The sequence below is a fragment of the Blennius ocellaris genome, assembly GCF_963422515.1.
Source record: "Blennius ocellaris genome assembly, chromosome: 1".
NCBI classification, from domain to species: Eukaryota; Metazoa; Chordata; class Actinopteri; order Blenniiformes; family Blenniidae; genus Blennius; species Blennius ocellaris.
Genome location: NC_137650.1, coordinates 34,638,280 through 34,651,738, shown reverse-complemented (window position 1 = coordinate 34,651,738; position 13,459 = coordinate 34,638,280). Strand labels below are relative to the sequence as shown.

General features: G+C 42.4%; 1 protein-coding gene across 1 annotated transcript; it reads right to left on the bottom strand.

Annotated features, from left to right (window-relative positions):
* Positions 1–710: 710 nt before the first annotated feature.
* Positions 711–12,245, bottom strand: LOC308133208 (cellular retinoic acid-binding protein 1). Its single transcript, XM_080500509.1, has 4 exons — positions 12,053–12,245; positions 9,334–9,512; positions 8,020–8,133; positions 711–1,708 (listed from the first exon to the last, which is right to left on the bottom strand). The coding sequence occupies exons 1-4, from the start codon at positions 12,120–12,122 to the stop codon at positions 1,658–1,660; spliced, it is 414 nt and encodes a 137-aa protein (XP_080356635.1). The 5' UTR covers positions 12,123–12,245; the 3' UTR covers positions 711–1,657.
* Between the last annotated feature and the right edge of the window lie 1,214 nt (positions 12,246–13,459).

Sequence of the window (13,459 nt, the reverse complement as noted above, 5' to 3'; positions counted from 1 at the left end):
AGATATTGTAGGAAATTTTAAGTGAAAAATATGAATGCTGGAAAGTGTTTCTAATGAGATATCGACACACGGAGCAGCACAAGACATTCAGTGTGTGAATTATTGAGGATTTTCAGGTATAGGTGAGCGGGACAGAAGCTCTCTCACACACACACACACACACACACACACACACACACACACACACACACACACAGATTGACGAGACCTCTCAGACAGAAACATGGCCGCCTGACTGAAACGCCATCCCTCAGCATTCGAAGCACTGGTCAGTAACATAACCGGCTGCAGACAATCCTGGAACCGTTAATGTGGGTTTTTATTTTTATATTTACTGTGTTTAATATGGGAGACAGCAGGACGTCCGGACGGATTGTACATAAAGACTCTGTTTGTACCTCGTTCATTGTTTCTCTGCAATTGACTTTTATGATGTTGTACATGCGTGTTAGTATGACGTTTGGCATTAAATCATTCGAGTAGACAGAAACTCACCTGTCGGCGCTTCATTTGTCTCATTTTTTAAAGTTCTCACTAGTTTATACAAAAAAAGAAAATGTATTAAGTAATTGTTTGAACAAATGGTTCCTGCTTTGTGAGAAGCTGTGGGCGCAGCGGGTCGTCCTGAGATCTGAAGGTTCAGCGGTTCAATCCCTCGTCTCACCCTGTTGAAGTGTCCTTGAGCAAGACCTTTTGGTGAGTGCCATTCATGTTCACTTGATTTATTTCTATTAAAAAAAAAAGGGTGTAAAAGCTTTTTACACCAAGGGTGTCAAACAGTACAACCGACCACAAGAAGCTCCAATCCAGCCAAACCAGGTTTTACAATATAGAGATTTTTAACACGTATACTCTTCACAGCAACAAAGAAAAACTTTTAAAGTTTAAATTTGAAGGTTATTGAAGCAGTATTTTTGCCCCTGAACTCAAATGTGTTTCACACTCCTGCTTTACGCTGATCCGTTACGCACACACTGATTTATTCCTTTGAACTTTTCCCCAATAAATCCCACAAATTCATCATCTCAAAAAAATTTAATAATCTGAATAAGAAAGTATTTTAAGTATTGAATCACTGAAGCAGTGTAGCTTGATTTGATATCCGGCTTCAGCTTTCCTGTGTTGTTTTGGTCTGTTGGGTCGGATCTTCCTCTTCACAAAACCCACGAGTTTCTATATCACGAGATTACATCCAGTCGGTCCTTAATCCAGGTATTTCGAACTTTTGGCGGAGCAGTTAGAGGCCACTTCTCCTGGAAAATATCAAACCCACATCTCTATAAGATGAGAAGGTAAAGAATGCACGTGCAGAAAAACTGTTTGCTCTGGCCGAGGTGGTCGTGCAGAAATAAAAACAATGCCAATGTTCTTGTAATGTGAGTGAATGACAAGTCTTGTAAAGCACAATTGGACAACTTGTAGTGAAAATGCTGTAAAGATCAAAGTAAATTAATCATTTAAGACTAACTTTGCAGAGAAAAAACATTTTTACAAAAAGTGGAGAAGCATTCAAATGCAGCAGAAGTTGTGAATTCTACTTGAAGATGCAGGAACTTAATCAGATTATTGAAGATGTTACGTGTTTTTTTTTTGTTTTTTTTTTAAACTGACAATATTTATTAAATGATGCTTGATAGTAGATAGTCGCGGATGTTTGCTATCCCCGTACGTAGATCCGTGTGCAGACCACCTCGTCGGCTCCAAAGATCTGAAATGAGATTAAAAATAGATTATTGATTGGTTTCAATTCAGAAGTATCAAACGTAAAGTCCTCAATCCAAAATTGTGCCACAACTGCTGTTCCTTGTTTGTCCACCAGGGGTTGCACTGTAATAGAAGATGACAACCAGAAATGAACACTAGATGGCAGCATTGCACACAGCAGGAAACTCTTTCTACCTTATTGTAATAAAATTAGCATCAAAGCTGCACCGTGAGGGTTTAAGTTCTACAAGCGTGGATGCCAGAGGTTTGTTTATACACTCAATTATAACTCTCAGATTAAAGACAAGCAACAGTGGCAATATCTTCAGTTGGGTTTTAATAGTTTCTGGTCTTAAGTCGCACACTGCAGGAATTATTTTCAGGTGATTTTTAGAAATGTCAAGTTCACACAATGGGTGATGAGACCGGGACAATTTAACTAACAACATTACAGCTATAGAAAAAAATTGTTTCCTAAAGATTCTTCATCAAGTTATAGAAAAATGCACCTTGAACGTCTCCGTTCTTGGTTAACTTTATTTTACCGTCGGGATCAGCAGAGATTATGTCATTGAGAATGTAGGTGTCAACTGGGATTCAGTAGAGCGACTGCTAGCAGCTAATGAACCAAGGCTCAGGGCCGACGTGACCGCCTTTTCAAGTGAAACTGAGTTTCTGGAGTCTGTTCACGCGATAACGTCGCTTCGAAGCACGGAAAACAAAACTGAAACCCTGCCACCTGTGCCACGGACGTCGGAAATAATTCCTCCTGCACACGTGCGAGTAGATGGATAGTAAAAACAACGTTTGCCTCTGAAGTGTCACGACTCCTCGTACATGTTCTAATTTCTAATGGCAACCCAACTCGGTCGCCATTGTTGGTTTTTATTGTGTATTTTCCTCTGTGTGTGAGATTACACTACAAAACCAAAAGTTAGCATGTAACACGCGAAAGTTTTCTGAAGCAAAAACGCAAAAATTAATGCGTTTTCACTTGAAGCGTCGTCGTGTTAAACTGGGGTGATCAAATACCACTGGACATTTTCTCAGAGTTAAACTAATATCCTCCTCTGCTCAATGCACTAAACCTCTAAAAGACACAAGAATGACCACAACTGATATGATTGTAGTGGTGGTGGTGGTGGTGGGGGGGGGTCACTGGATGCCCCGGGTTAGAAGTGGGCGTGGCCACGCTCCAAGATTTATGGGAGTCCCAGGGGCGCCGCATGACGGCCCACCGCAGCGGCGCTACACATCATCATTATCTCAGGCGACGCACTGTGGCGAAGCCGTGAGAAATTGAAGCCGAGGCGACTCCATCTGGCACGTGGGGGCGACGCCGGGGGAGACATTAACTGGAGGTAACATCGGGGTCCGCTGGCGTTTCTCAACGGCGTGATCAATGAGGCCAATTAGGCGCCGAGTCGGACCCGCGACGTCCCCCCTCCCTTCCGGGCCGACTCCCGTCCCGTCACAACGCTGCTCGTTCAGAGCGTCAGTCGATATCCATCGGCTCGAAATGTGAGGGAACAGGCGTTGAGTCGTTTATTGCTCCAGGATTCACTCTGCAGGCTCCGTGACTCCACATGTTGTCTTCATTAGGATCCACTTCCATCCGTCTCTCCCCGAGAGGCTAATTTCCTCATCTGCCGGCCGGCGCTCTCCCTCAAGTTTATGTGCATTTTGCTCTGTTTACAGTGGAAGACGGATGGCGCCGTGCGCGGAGCGGAGCGCGTTGGAGGACCATGATTTGCTTCTAGTGCGCCGCACTTCACCAAGTGAGTGAAGAGACGCCAAGCAGCTGTCACTTCTTCTAGCGCTCGCCCTGATTAGAACGGCTCTCTTCACACTGACACGTTTAAAACCGGGGTTTTTTGTTGAAGTGCCCGTTATTAAGGGCTAATTTATGGTATAATTATCTTCCCGTTTTGAAAGAATCCCTACGAGCAAAAATCCCCCGTCGTCGGGAGTCGGTGCGGGGTTTTCAATGTGTGGAGGGATTCACCTCGTCTGACTTCCTCTTGTGTTTCATATCGTAAGATTTTAATGGTAACGACTGTTGAGATCTGCGGGCAATAAAAAAAAGCACGGCTCTCCAGTAATTTGAAATATCTGGCAAGTCTTTCTGGAGAGTCTGCAACAAAAGCTTTTTCATCAGCTTCCAATTACAGTTGCAATAAATTCTCTTTTTTTATAAATGCTGCAAATTTTGTCCCCCAACTTATTTCAAGCTTTAGTAAGTTTGAAAAATCGTGAGAGGAAAACAAAAATCTCCTGTGCATACATAGCTTTAGAATGACTCGTAGGCCACACAACAGTATCGTGGATAGAAGCATGGCCTCACTGCAAGAGTCTCACCTGAGGTTCATAAGTGACTCCCAATATACTGGCACTCCCCTAAAAGCCATGCTGTCGAAGTGAGTTTGCTAAAAACCCCCAATGCAGCAGAATTAGTACACATTTCTGGGACATTTCACTGCAGTTTGCACCAGAGGGCTTCATTATAGTTGGTTTTATGTTGAGATTGTCGTCATTTTTGATGGTAATCTTTTAGTTTTGTTAAAATATCAACATTTTCTTCACGTATACTGTGTCACAATGAAGGAAAAGTTTCGATTTAAGTAAATACTCAAACGTAAATCAGCCATGCTGGAGAGAATGTAGAATAGTTGGAGAACGGCATACCGTACATTCAGGGGATTGATATCTGGTAAAAAATAATACTAATAGCTGGGGGGAAAACTGACTATAACAAGGAATTGGGGTAAAGTGGATCCACCAACATGGGAACCAGACATGATGCAGGAAATCTACACAATGGAAAAAAAACTGACGCATCGACTCAGACGACAAGAAGGTAAGTGGAAGAAATTTTTCCAGGAACCCGCATAGCGACAGACATACAAGGGTTATTATTTACATTCACTCAAGGTGAACTTGTGCTGCATGTGGCCCCCGAACTAAAAACGAGTTTGACAGTCTTGATCTAAGTTAAAGTAAGTTAAAATGTCGCTGTACCCTGCTTCCTCCTCTGGCCAGGTCAGGTCGGTTCCAGCTCCTTGAGCTTCGTCTCTGGACGAGTCGTCAAATATTATCTTACAGTCTGATCAAACAATCTGTCTTCCAGCCCCGCGGCAATTCTTAAAAGTCCAAACAATCCCGTCCAGTGTGAGGTGCAATATGTGGGAGTTGTGTTGAAATGACGGGCCAGCGGGGAATCGGCCTGACCTCGCCCTGCTCACTGGTGTCACAATAAAAACCCGGGATGGTTTCTTTGAAAAGTCACGTATTTGTCCAGTGATTCATTCCCACATGCCTCTCAGATTACACTTTATCGCTCCAGCATGGACGGACGTGCAACACCCCGGTGCTGAACAGAAACAGATCTCTCCCCGTTCAAAGCCTGGAAAACCCGGCCCTTTTCCACTTTTCCACTTTTCCCCTTGATTGCGTCTCTGCAGAGGCGAGTCGCAGTCGGCGGAGACGAGATGGACTGGACGTTCCTTTGTCGTCCATCTGGCCGACGTACGCAGAGCCAGATGTTTACGGGAGAACGGTCTTGGCTTCAGGGATTCTGAAGTGGTCAGACAGTACAAGCTCAAGTGTTTCTGATGACTGGAAGAACTTGAGGGCAGTGAAATGGTAATTTATTCTTTTGTAATATAGGATCAGTTTCCCTTTGGAGCTCCCAAATGGGGCTTTTTTTTTTTTTTATCCCTTTGAACTGCAACAAATAATTCACTTTGCTTTTTCTCCTTTTGTGTCTTTGTTCCCTTTTAGATTTATGCGCATCATGCAGCCAGGAGGGAAATCATCAAATAATCAAGAGAAGTTAAATTCTCTGCAAATCTCTTTTGTTGAGACTTGTTTCCCGGTGGGTGTTTTTTTTTTTTTTTTTTTTTTTAAGGGGGGGGGGGGGTTTGCAAAATAACCTTGGATCAGAACGCAAAGTATTGCAAAAGCAGACACGTCGGCTCACACCCTCCGTTGGCAATGGAGGGACTAAACTGAATGTTGCTTTCAAGTAGTGACGGGAGTTCATAATAAAGATAATGACCAGATATTCCAGCAAATTAACGTCTGATGTCATCACCCACCCCCGTCATGAACTCTCTTGGTAATAGTGGTGAAATGGATTTGCTGGGAGTTTAAGGTTGATGCTATTGTTGCGCCTGGGTTCATATGAAGGTTGCTTGGATAATTCACCCATCCAGGTTGGAGCCAATCACAGCAGTCGATGGGCAAAAGGCAGCCATGACCCTGGACTGGAGCAAAAGGAACCACACACACTCAGACTACCCCTTTAATTTAAAGTACCTGGATTAGAAATGTGTTAGAGACCAGCTTCTGTACATCTTCTCTCTGATGGAGAGCAAAGAAACACAGACCTTCTTCTTCCCCCACAACTTCCTCTAGTTCTTCTTGGGTGACCCTCGGCCACTTTCCCACCAAACAAAAGATATAATCTCTCAGAGCCTGGTCCTACCTCAGTCTCCGAGTTGGACGTGTTTCATAGAGCTCAGATGGGAGGCGACCAGAGTGCCAGAGTACCTCTTTACTCTTCACGAGTTATCGTGAAGAGTAAAGCCTCCTCCTCCTCCCTCACCTGAAGAGGATGTACCTTCATTTTTCTACGAGAGACCAATGGACTCAGGCTTGGAGGTGATGATTCCAAAAGGACATAATCATCTGCAAAAAGCAGAAACGCCACCGTCTGGCCTTCCTCTACGATGCCTTTCTCAACCCACGGCGACGTCTTGCCCTACAGCCTCTGAAAACCGCAAACAGACAAGAACACTGCCTCGGTGGGATCCGGCGCCCACCTTGAACAACTTCAAGTGTCTGGACACAAAGACCAGACGGTTCACATCGGAGGCTCCTGGAACAACGTCCCACAAGAATCTGTAACCCTCCACACACGAGGGCAGGCCAAGCCAAAGAATCGGACCGAGGACCGATCTGCTGTGAGTACAGGAGCACAAACCACTACACCACGGTGCGGCTCATGAAAAGACACAACATCATGATCCATTGGTATTTTCTTACCGAAGCTCAATGTTTAGTTTCATATTCATCAACAGAAGCGAGAAAAAAAATTACATTTCTTGATATTTTGTCCAAGAAACTCTGAACTGCATTTCCCACGATATCAAAGCCGCACAGCATCAACAGTATTTATGTCTCTTTTGCCAGTCCATTGTTTTCTCACTGACAGAATAGCAATAATAATTTAAAAAGGGAAAAAAAAGAAAGATTTCCACAGTTTAAGACGACGAACTCCAAATGTGACACCTCATCCCACTCTTCAGCACATCCAAACATCTGCAGAGAGAGATTGGAGTCATTGTGAGCGCAGTCCCAGGCCGATGGGATGAGACCATTTGGGAGCTCCGACGCTTGTTTAAAGAAAACATGGAGAACTTTTAGCAAAACAGACAATCCCGAAGAGACGTTGCTCACAAATCTGGCTTCATACGCTTTGTCTAACTCCGACTCGTGTTACTTTAAATCAACACATTATAGATATTCCATTGCTGAACTTAAGCTGATTTTTGTTTTTTCATCTATCTACTTGCGCAAATAACCAGCAGCCACATGAAGAAACTTCCAATGTGATTTCACAGCCTCACAGTTTTTGAGGTACTTTGGCAATAAAAGTCCGTTCAGGTTCCGACGCTTGTTCAAGAACAAAAGTCTGAATAATTTTCTAATGCATCTTTTTCCAACACTTTCATGCACATTGTTTGACTCCAGCTTGATAATTGTGAAAAGTGTTGAGTTTGGATTTTATATAAAACGATATGAATACAAGTTAAAGTGTTTATTTTGGAGTGTTTAATTTTGAAATTAAAACAGGAAGCCTCAACCTTCCCAATAAGAGAAGAAAATACAGAGCTTTGTTTTTCAGATGTAGGAAGGAAAAGTAAAAAACTGCTCCGAAAAATAAACAATCAAGAGAAAAGAGTTCTTCAATACATTGTCAAAGTCTGTTTTCGAATCTTTAACTCATTTATTTTTACTTCAAGCAAAATATAATACAGCTCTAACATTAATTCAGGTAAATGTTTGAAAACAGAGTAAAAGTGTTGGATATGAAGTCCAGACAAGTTTTTATCAGTTTATCTATATTTAGAGACAAAAAAAAACTATAATATAAGTTTTATTATAGGATCATTTCAGTCGAGTACATTAGAAAACCTGTACTTTCAAACTCAAGCAAACAAGTTCTTCACTAAATAAATAAAAATCCATGTGCTTGTGTTAACTCTTCTTCTCAGCTCATCGAGGTTTTCGGATGATAATTAATTGTCTCACCAGTACGAGTTCGTCCCCTCTGAGTTCCCGGCTCCAGAAGGTCTTGGGACCGTTCCCGCTCAGGAGAGTCTGTTTGCAGTAAATCTTGTTTTCCGTCTCCCAAGTGGCCAAACTCTGAGGAAGAGGCAGAACTTCGATGAGGCTTCACACCTTCGACCTCTCGGTTTCAGTAAAGCAGTAAAGCACGGTGACGCAGAGCTGCTTGTTTATCTCTCGGACACTTTTTAAATTATTGGTGAAAACAAACTGAAGAGTTGGGTTTGTTTGGTGAGTTTACACCAGGGGCGTCAAACTGATTTCAGTTGAGGGGCCAAATCCAACGTAATCTGACCTCTGGAAGCCAAACAAGTCAAACGGATATGGACAAATGTCAAAGTCTTTCCTTCTTTTGATCCTTTTGCAAGAATTCGCCAGTCTATTCTGAAATATACATATTAAAGGAAATCAGATATTGTTGTATTTGCAAAAAAAAAACCTCAGTCACCTGTATCTGGTATTGTATTTTTATTCAGGATTAAAACAATTTGTCATCATCTGGAAATTGTTTTGAGTTTACGTGTCTAAAGTATCACTTCACATAAGTTGGACTCATTGTTTTATTGTGAAAGGTGTTGCGTTATGTGACCTCCACAGATGCATTAATGTCGGGGGTCAAATTCTGACCAAGAGCGGTTTTGAATGTCATTTTTGCCAATCTAGTGTTTTTAGATCAGCCTCTGTCAGTTTTCATATTTATACTTTAAAAAAAAAAAGAATCCCATGGCGGCCGGATTAGATCCTCTGGTGGGCCGATTCTGGCCCCCGGGCCGCATGTTGGACACCCCTCGGGGGCACCTGGGGAGTACCCAACAGACATTTTCAGGTGGATCCGCTAGCTTGCGGACTAGCATGCCCATTAGCATGCTAGCAAACATTGTCTGATTGAGCTGAAATTTAGTAGGTGGCCTAATGGGGGCACTGCGGTCACGAACCACTAGCTAATTAGCTGGTTTTGACGCCGTTTTTTCAAAATAAAAGTCATTAAATTATTATTTTTTTTTTTTTACTTAAAAAATGATAATTAACCGGTCTAGAGGATCGTGCCCACCCCGACGGGCAGTCTTTTGCGAGGCCCCTGTCCAATGCTGCTTGCAGCTTAAATTTTTTATTGATGTATTTCTGATATTATTGAGTTGGAGCTGAAAACGATTGAGCAAGTTGCCAGTAAATGTGTCTTCTGGCCTGTGAAACTATTAATATGTAATTTGTGATCACGTCTAAACCTGTTCTCGGAAATCGATTCACCCAAAGCGTTTGTCGCAATAATTCCGTTACCTTACACTTTCTGCCGTCCACCGTCTCCTCGTTGAACTCCTCGCCCACGCAGAAGTTGACCTCGGTGGTGCGGACGGTGGTCGACGTCTTGATGTAGAAGTGCTCGCCGTTCTGGCGGATTTCCACGTGGGGCTTGGACGCCGCCGCCACGGCCACCTTCCTCAGCATGGCGTTCACACCTGCCGGCAGAACAGAAGCACCGTCCAGGTGAGAGCCGCGTTCTCTTCATCGTGATGCTCGTCACTCCAGCGTTTTCTCTTTTTTAACAGACGAATTAGAAAAAAACATCTTTCCCTTCTGTTTTGTCGCTTAAAAAACAAAACGTTGTCCTCCCGTCCTGTGAGCACAGTTTAGATTTACTGTGAGAACTCTGAGCGCTCGTTGGGTTCCGGCTGTCCGGAGGCACTGAAAACACAACTTTTTGAAAACTTTTTCAAAGATTTTCCACGGAGACTAAGCGTTTTTGAAAAGTTCCACTTTGGTCCCTTTTATAATGATGATGATGATAATAAGAATTTGTTTTTGTTTTATTGATTTAAATGTTTCTTTTGTTTCTATTTGTATCCTTAAAATGCAGATTCGTCCGTCTTTAGTTTGACTTTAGTTATTTATTTATTTATTTATTTATTTGTTCATGTTATTTCATGCCATTTCACAATATATATATATATATATATATATAATAATTTGTCATCCATATATGAACAAAAGGGAACAGAGAGAAGATTAATCTTGTGTTATCTGTTCCTATTAGCACTTTTCAACAAAATCAAATCAATTGGATTCCCCATCGTCCCCCCCCCGACTCCTCACCAGGTCACAAAACAACAAAAACAGCCTCCTTTTTCTTACAGTTCAACAGTTACAGTAAAAAAAAAATGTCTTTCAATTCTTTTCATCGCCTCTCAAAATTTTCTGTTTGTACATTTTCTTAAATTTGTAAACATTTAAACAACATTTAAAGAGTTCCACAGTTTGACTCCATAAACAGATGGACATTTCTGTTTCAACGATGTTCTGAAAATTATATTTTCTCCTCTGGCAAACGGTTTGTGCAACAAAATTACTTTGAACATCGCTTGGCAATTTTTTTTTTTTGTTTTGCTTTCCACATAATCAAAATGTTTAAGTCGACAAGGTCCTTAACTTTAAGAAGTTTATTTTCAATAAATAAAGGATTGGTGTGTTCTCGATAACCTTTCTTACTGATGATTCTAATTGCTCTTTTTTGCTACAGGACTAAGGGCTTAGTGTTAAAAAGCACCTTTAAGAACAGTGTTTACAAAACGACAGTCGCAACACAAACACACAAAAAGAAAAGTGAGGCCCGACATGAGGAGACGAACCGTCAATAACTTAGTGGACTAAAACTAACTGGACGTGACGACACAGCAAAAGACCACGGCGATTAAAAAGAGCAACGGCAACTAGAAGCAAGTCTATAGACGCGTGTTTCTAGAAGTCACTGCTTCTGCCTCGTCTCCTGAAATCTCCCACTTTCCCAGTGGGGATTTCCCAGTTTTTTTCTTCCCACCTCCCAGTTTCCCGAGGAGCCCTCCTCTGACCTCGACTCGTGTCTCCTGACATTTTTCTCCTCTCGGCTTTTGGCACCACAAGAAGGTGCAAAGGAAAATTAAAGGCTTTGCTTGGATTAGTATCTCAGGAGTGGAACCCCCCCCCCCCCCCCCCCCCCCTCATTGTAGGGAGACGAAGTTACTGCGTAAAGAAACGAAGCAGCTGCAGCTGAGATGGTTATCAGCAGATGTTGGGAATATGGAGTTATTGGTGACAGGGTGATGAGAGGGAGGAATGTGAAACTGTGGATGCTGGTGGCTTTGTTGAGAAAATCCTGATGGACTTAGTCGTCCAGATCAGTGGAAAAAAACACGAGATAATAATAATAATAACAATAATAATAATACCAATCGTCTTTGTTTGGATTAGTTTAGAAAGAGCAGCTCAAAGCGCTTAATTATGTAATTATAATTAATTGGATATCGAACTAAAACACAGAATAGAAGAGTGGAAACGTTTAAAGCGGGGAGCAATAAAAAAAAAATCCACGTCAAGCTGTTTCCTAACGTCTTTAAAGAAGATTGTTTATCTTTTAAGAGCTAAAAGAAGTTCAGAATAACAACTAGTGCTGCTTCACCGCACGTTGAATCCAACACCACATTTTACTTCCTCATATTTCAATCAGAAGCACATCGAATAAACGTCATAAGTCTGCAGCCGCAACTCTAAAAAGTTAATACAAACACTAAGAGGGTTCAAATTAAACAGAATTTCATTCATTTAATGACATTGTCTTCTACTCTGCAGATACATTCTATTGCATTTTTTTTTTGTCTTTTGCATAAAACCACTCAACTCATCACACATAAATAAACCTCAATTCAGTATAACATATGTGCATAAGATAGACAATTTACATGTGTCTGAATTCATATGTTGTTTACTCGCTGAACCGGTTTAGAAAATATGACCGAGGAAAATTGTATTAAGGTCCAAACCTCACATTTACATGTTTTTACCGACATTTTCTTCATCAAATCTAAATTTGGAAAACTAAAAACCAAACCCGCAAAAGACACAAAATGCACGATGGAAAAACCATTTAAACTGTGTACGAAATAAATAAACGTGTATTTATCAGACGACATGCATGGCGCTCACAGACCGGCCGTCCCGCTGCAGTGAAAGAGAAGAAGATTCTCACCCAGAGCTTTGAGCAGCTCGTCAAAATTCTCGCTGCTTTTCATTTTCCAGGTGCCGGCAAAGTTGGGCATTTTGCTTGTTGTTGTTGTTGTTGTTGTTGGTGTGTTGATGGGTTTTGATTGTGTGTTCAGCCTCCTGTCGTCTTTCTCCTCCACCGCCTTCCTGCAGGGTCTTTCTCTCTCTCTCTCTCTCTCTCTCCGTCCGTCTGTCCTCCTCCGCTCCTCCCTCTCTCCTCCCTGTGTGTAATGATCCCACGAAGCAGAGCGAACCCCCTCGACCTCTGCCTCCTCTCCTCTCCCCTCCCAGCACACACACACACACACACACACACACACACACACACACACACACACACACACACACACACACACACACACACACACACACACACACACACACACACACACACACACGGTCTTTGATGAGCTCTTCTGATTACTGTATTCTGAATTCTTTTAATGACGGCTCAGTGCGAAAGTCCTTCCGTCTCGTCTCATCCGTCATGGAAATAAACCCAACGTGACGTTTTCCACTAGATTTCTCACAGCCCAAAGAGACGACGCTGCCGGTAAGAACCGGGCGCGGATCGTGGAACGTATTGAACCCCCGATGCTTTGCAAGTGTTTGATTTGGGTGACCCTAAAGTTTGGGGGGAGAAAAAAACAAACGACTTTACTTTGCTGTTGTTTTTCTTCTCTTGAGCCGGGGTTGCCGGTCGTCCTGCACGCCGTCTTGGTCGTCCTGCACGCCGTCTTGGTCGTCCTGCACGCCGTCTTGGTCGTCCTGCACGCAGTCACACGTCAGAGAAACTTCGTCTGCGAATGTTTCCAGACACCGAGGCTGAATGAAGACGGGGATCGTCTCTAATCCACATTAAAAAGCAACGGTCAATGGCATTAATGGGGAAATGAAGTTGCCAGACTGAGTCATTACTGAACAATGGCAATAAATAAATAAAATCATTCGGAGGGAGAAGAGGAATTAAACTTAAATAAAACCAAGTTAAACACATTTCACTTCAATAGCCGTAAAAACACAATGTCAACATTTTCACAAAAACCAAACGAGTACGACCCCAAATAAACTACAATCTCAATATAAAACTAATTTCAATGAAACCTTCTGGTGCAAAATACAGTGAAACCCCCCCCCCCCCTCCCCCAAACAAAAAGCTATTGCATTGTGGGTGTTTTAGCATAACGAATGTGAGTTTGTTAGCGTTCATGCAGCATCACTGATCTCTCAGCTCAGGTCTCAATGTTGTTGTTTCCTTGTTGTTGTCGTTGTTAAAAATGCAGTGTCCGGAGGTCCAAGACCTTTTCGGCGACATGATCAGTCGTTTACACGAAGAAACAGAAACACTGAGACGAAAACAAGCAAAGAGAATAGAAAGTGCTGATCCAACTGG

Bases quoted from the DNA above. Each gene is read 5' to 3' on its own strand.
- LOC308133208 (XM_080500509.1), bottom strand. From the start codon at position 12,122: ATGCCCAACTTTGCCGGCACCTGGAAAATGAAAAGCAGCGAGAATTTT. The intron at 8,134-9,333 runs GTAACGGAATTA...CCTCTTCCTCAG, and splicing joins TGGACGGCAGAAAGTGTAAG to AGTTTGGCCACTTGGGAGAC. The intron at 1,709-8,019 runs GTGAGACAATTA...ATCTCATTTCAG, and splicing joins GAGGGGACGAACTCGTACTG to ATCTTTGGAGCCGACGAGGT.